Source organism: Phytophthora infestans, genomic scaffold, assembly GCF_000142945.1.
Source record: "Phytophthora infestans T30-4 supercont1.410 genomic scaffold, whole genome shotgun sequence".
NCBI classification, from domain to species: domain Eukaryota; phylum Oomycota; class Peronosporomycetes; order Peronosporales; family Peronosporaceae; genus Phytophthora; species Phytophthora infestans.
Genome location: NW_003303350.1, coordinates 29,254 through 33,388, shown reverse-complemented (window position 1 = coordinate 33,388; position 4,135 = coordinate 29,254). Strand labels below are relative to the sequence as shown.

Here is a 4,135-nt window from a genome sequence, read left to right as displayed (position 1 = left end):
GGATTGGAAATCGTCGGTTCCACCCCTTGGGTTTCATCCGGATCCTCGCGTTCACCGGGTTTCTCCCAGTCGTCGCGGAAGGAGCGTTCGGCATTCTATCGCGAGCGTGCGGCTCAAACGTACAACGCGTTCTGGTACTTCTTCGGCTCAAGTGTCATCGAGATTCCGTACACTTTCGCGGGTGTGTTGCTCTTCATGGCAGTCTTTTATCCAATTGTGGGCTTCACCGGTGCTGAGGCTTTCTTCACTTTCTACCTCGTTTTGTCGTTGGGTGTGCTGTTCCAAGAGTATCTCGCCGAGCTTGTTGTGTTTGCGACCCCGAATGTGGAGGTGGCGGAAATCCTGGGAATGCTCGTGAGCCTCTTCACCTTTTTGTTCGCGGGCTTCAGTCCCCCCGCCTCGGAGCTGCCTACAGGCGTCAAATGGATCTACCACATCAATCCGTTCACCTACACAATGTCGGCGCTGTGCACTATTGTGTTTGGCGATTGCCCTAGTGAAGGCAGCAGTGCCATTGGATGCAACGAGTTGTCGAACGCGCCACCATCGTTGCGCGAAGGGATTATCGTAAAGGAATACTTTGAAGTCAACTTCGGTATGAAGCACGAACACATCTGGAGAAACTGCGGTATCTTGTTCGGAATCGTGCTTTTCATCCGAGTTTTGACACTTTTGGCGATGCGGTTTCTCAATTTCCAGAAAAAGTAGACGATAACTTCGAAGTGCAGTCTACAGAAGTACTTCCCTTAAAAAACAAAATACATTTAATGTTTTGAGTTTATCAACACCACCGTTAATTTTCACTACGGACATGTAGTACCGCATCGCCCCTGTCGCAAACGAAGTTTTGTCCTAAGCGAACTTCGATTATGACCAATGGCAGCGCTTTATTTATAACAGTTAGCTGCACGTTTCCAAGGCAATTGGGAGAGACAGCGTACAATAGGTTGAGATTAGGACGCGATGCGGTACTTGTTCTCTGGATTTTATATCCATTCCGACCCAAAACTACTCTAGCCTTTTATACTCAGAGCCCAAACTAACGTAAAACTTACATCAGCACTTACATGTATACACCTGTATAGCGTGTCATTTCAGCTTGTATGAGAAACAACTCCTCTACTTTAATCAAGTGGTGATGTACTATTATACTTGTATCTGGTATCCTTTGTACAGGTGGTCGCTTGTGGCGGCCAAGCGTAGCATCACGGTAAATTACGACAAGCAGAAATAATTTTATCTCCGTGAATGTTGTCCGGGGAGTCTTTACGCTGAAGTGAAGAAACTTCAGCGTAAAGAATCCCACCAATATCCTTCTTGTGGTCGCAGTGCAGTAGCTGCATGAATTACCGGTATCCAGAACTAATATCGGAAAGCCAATCGCGAAACAGTCGCGAATGTGTACAGCGTTTGGACGGGTTGATTGTACGAATTTAGAATAAGTTTGATTTCGTAAGCCCTACCGAAGAGCTACGTGCCAGTGCCGCACCGCTCGCTGTAGTCTATTCAGGGCCATCGTTGCCTTGATACAGGTGATTCGACCGCTAAATTGCGGGTGAAGGAATCGCTCGCGTACCCACTTATTGTGGATTCCAGAAGACACCTGATTGCACAAGTAAGAACCTCAGATTTTCAAGGTAAGAGCTATATAAAGTAGGCTAGAGCACGAGACAGTCTAAATCTATAATTATTCTCCATCTTACCTCAAGCTCCGCAGTTCCCCACCTGCAGGGCCTTTGGACGCGATACACCCCTCTGCAAGCCCCTGGCGTGCCCTTTTGGTATATCAAACATGAAAATCGGAAACAAGAGAATCAAGACAATCAACCAACACCTTATGAAGCATGGGGCGCTGAACAAGACTGGACTAGTAGCCAACACGATGGTAGTCACACCGGCGACCGCGGCAACTCCTGCGGAGATTGCTACCATCAAGATTAAAAGGTTCCGTGGAGGACGAGCTCGAGACTAGATCAAGTGGAGCAGTCCATTTCGCAGTCTAGTTTTGCAAGAAGTAGTGAACTGACGAGCAAAAGTCCCACCACCTCGCTGCTCCCATCGAGGGGGATTTGGGGCCTGAAGTCGAGCAAGCCGCCATTGACGCCTTCACCACGGTCAAGTACTTCGAGGAGCTCTTTGCAGACGTGGGTCAGTTGTCGGCTCCCGCAGACTTCAGCGAAGACTTGGACAACGAGCTCTGGACCAGGGAGAAGCGTCGCGATGAGACAGTCGTCAAGTTCTCCCACCGTGTGAGGATACATGTCCGTATGCTCGCAGAACTACCACTGAACGCCGAAGAAGTGCCCGAGGTGCAGCATTGTATCTACCTCAAGCGAGGACTGCCGCGAGCTTGGCAAGACAAGCTGGTAGCTTCAGATATTGTGCACGACAAGCTCAGCGAGCTTGTGCTCTACTTCTCACGCATCGAGAAGGCTGAACAACAACTTTCGACACGTGAGAAAAAGGAAGGGAAGCAACATCATGGTAGGACCAAATACCAACACGGAGTGAAGGGCGTCTTTAAGAGTCATGATAAAGACAGTAATAAGTACAGGGATGGCTCCGAGCGGAAGTCCAAGAGTGACAAGTGGTGTTCCTTTTACAAGACGAGCTCGCAATACGGATGACTGCTACGCCGTCAAGAAGAAGGAAAAAGACGATTACCAGAGCGCTGAATCACGACAACTTCCTCAAGTAAGCAACATGCTCGATATCCTCGCGTCCACAGAGACTCTGATTCCGATTTAGACTCGGATGGTATCATGTCTTTCGAATGATACATTGCAGTTAAAAAAAATATGAGCTTTTTAGAATGGAATATTTGTTTCAGTAATGATGAAAACTTTAGTACGATAATTCCAGTATCGTCATAAAATTTTTGTAGCCCATGCTTCACAAAACTACTCAATTTCAGCTAAGCAAAACTGAGAATTAGCCACTGGGTGCCTTTCAAAGGCCTCATAAAAAAATTTAATCACTGGGGTTAGGGTGGATTAAACGGCTTCGTGATAATACTGCAAAGTTTGGTGAGACGAGAAAGTCGTCTCACCAAACTTCCCGTTTTATCCGCTTTAATCACGCACCCCTATTTAGCAACTAATTAAAAAGTAAATTGTATTCTGTATATGATTAAGCGATTCCCCTAACTAGCACATTTCATAAAATTGAAGTTGAAAAGCGTAAGCGATTCGAAGGCGCTAAGTTTCGCGCCTACCGCGGCCTCACTTCATTCCAAAATCATTTTCCTACCGCACAATCAGACTCGCGGTGGTTGTAAGTAGGGCATATTCTCCCGCCGAATTGTTTGTTCGACCTTATTAACTTGTTAACTTGTGCTATGGTACTATTGGCCCTCAGGTATGAGGCAGAACATTTTCGCAATGGCCTTCAAGCTCCTAGGTGCGGCTACAAGGTGATGCTTTTCTTCATCATCACCTTGTAGCTTGGAGTATCGTCTAAGAGAAGCGTACGCGTTAACCCGATTAGTGTTTGTGTTTAATATGTGTTAGCCCCGGAATGGTAGCGCCTACTACTATCAATCGGTCTCTTGACTTCGTTCGTGACGAGACTCGTGATCACTGTGATCGACCAGAGCGGCTGGCGGGCTTCCACTAACTTTGCCAAAACCTTTTGTCGAAGTGGTGATGGCCACACAATTCGCGCAGGTGCAAAGCCATTTAAAGCTCTAGACATGGCGTCCTCCGCAGCATTTAACACGCATGAGAGTGTGGAGGGTGGCACAGCAAACATGAGGCAACGCGATTCCCTTTTCACGGTACCTACGTAAAACGACAACAACAGACCCAGAACCTGATGGTGGTGCTGTAACTTCCTGGGTCTCCCCCCACGCGGAGAGTACTGAGGAAGCTCAAAACAAAGCGCAAAACGCTCTAATAGGATCTCGAACGCAGCTCTATTCAAAATACACATTTTGTACTGTCAGGTCGCTGTTTATGTAGATAGACACAAATATATCTTACCGAGATAAGCTCGTCTTTGTTATCAGGTTCCCATCGGTGCCGTTAAGCCACAATCGCATCCGGTCGGACTCCATGGGGTGCTTTAAGCAGTCGAGAGCTACGTAGTGCCTCATTCGTACGAGTCTCTGCCACTCAATACGTAGCTTCTCTTCATG

General features: G+C 47.3%; 1 protein-coding gene across 1 annotated transcript; it reads left to right on the top strand.

Annotated features, from left to right (window-relative positions):
- Positions 1 to 195: 195 nt before the first annotated feature.
- On the top strand, positions 196 to 708 carry PITG_21728 (ATP-binding Cassette (ABC) Superfamily; the record flags this gene model as incomplete). Its single annotated transcript, XM_002894824.1, has 1 exon — positions 196 to 708. One exon carries the CDS (start codon positions 196 to 198, stop codon positions 706 to 708), a length of 513 nt encoding a protein of 170 aa, XP_002894870.1.
- Positions 709 to 4,135: the final 3,427 nt, after the last annotated feature.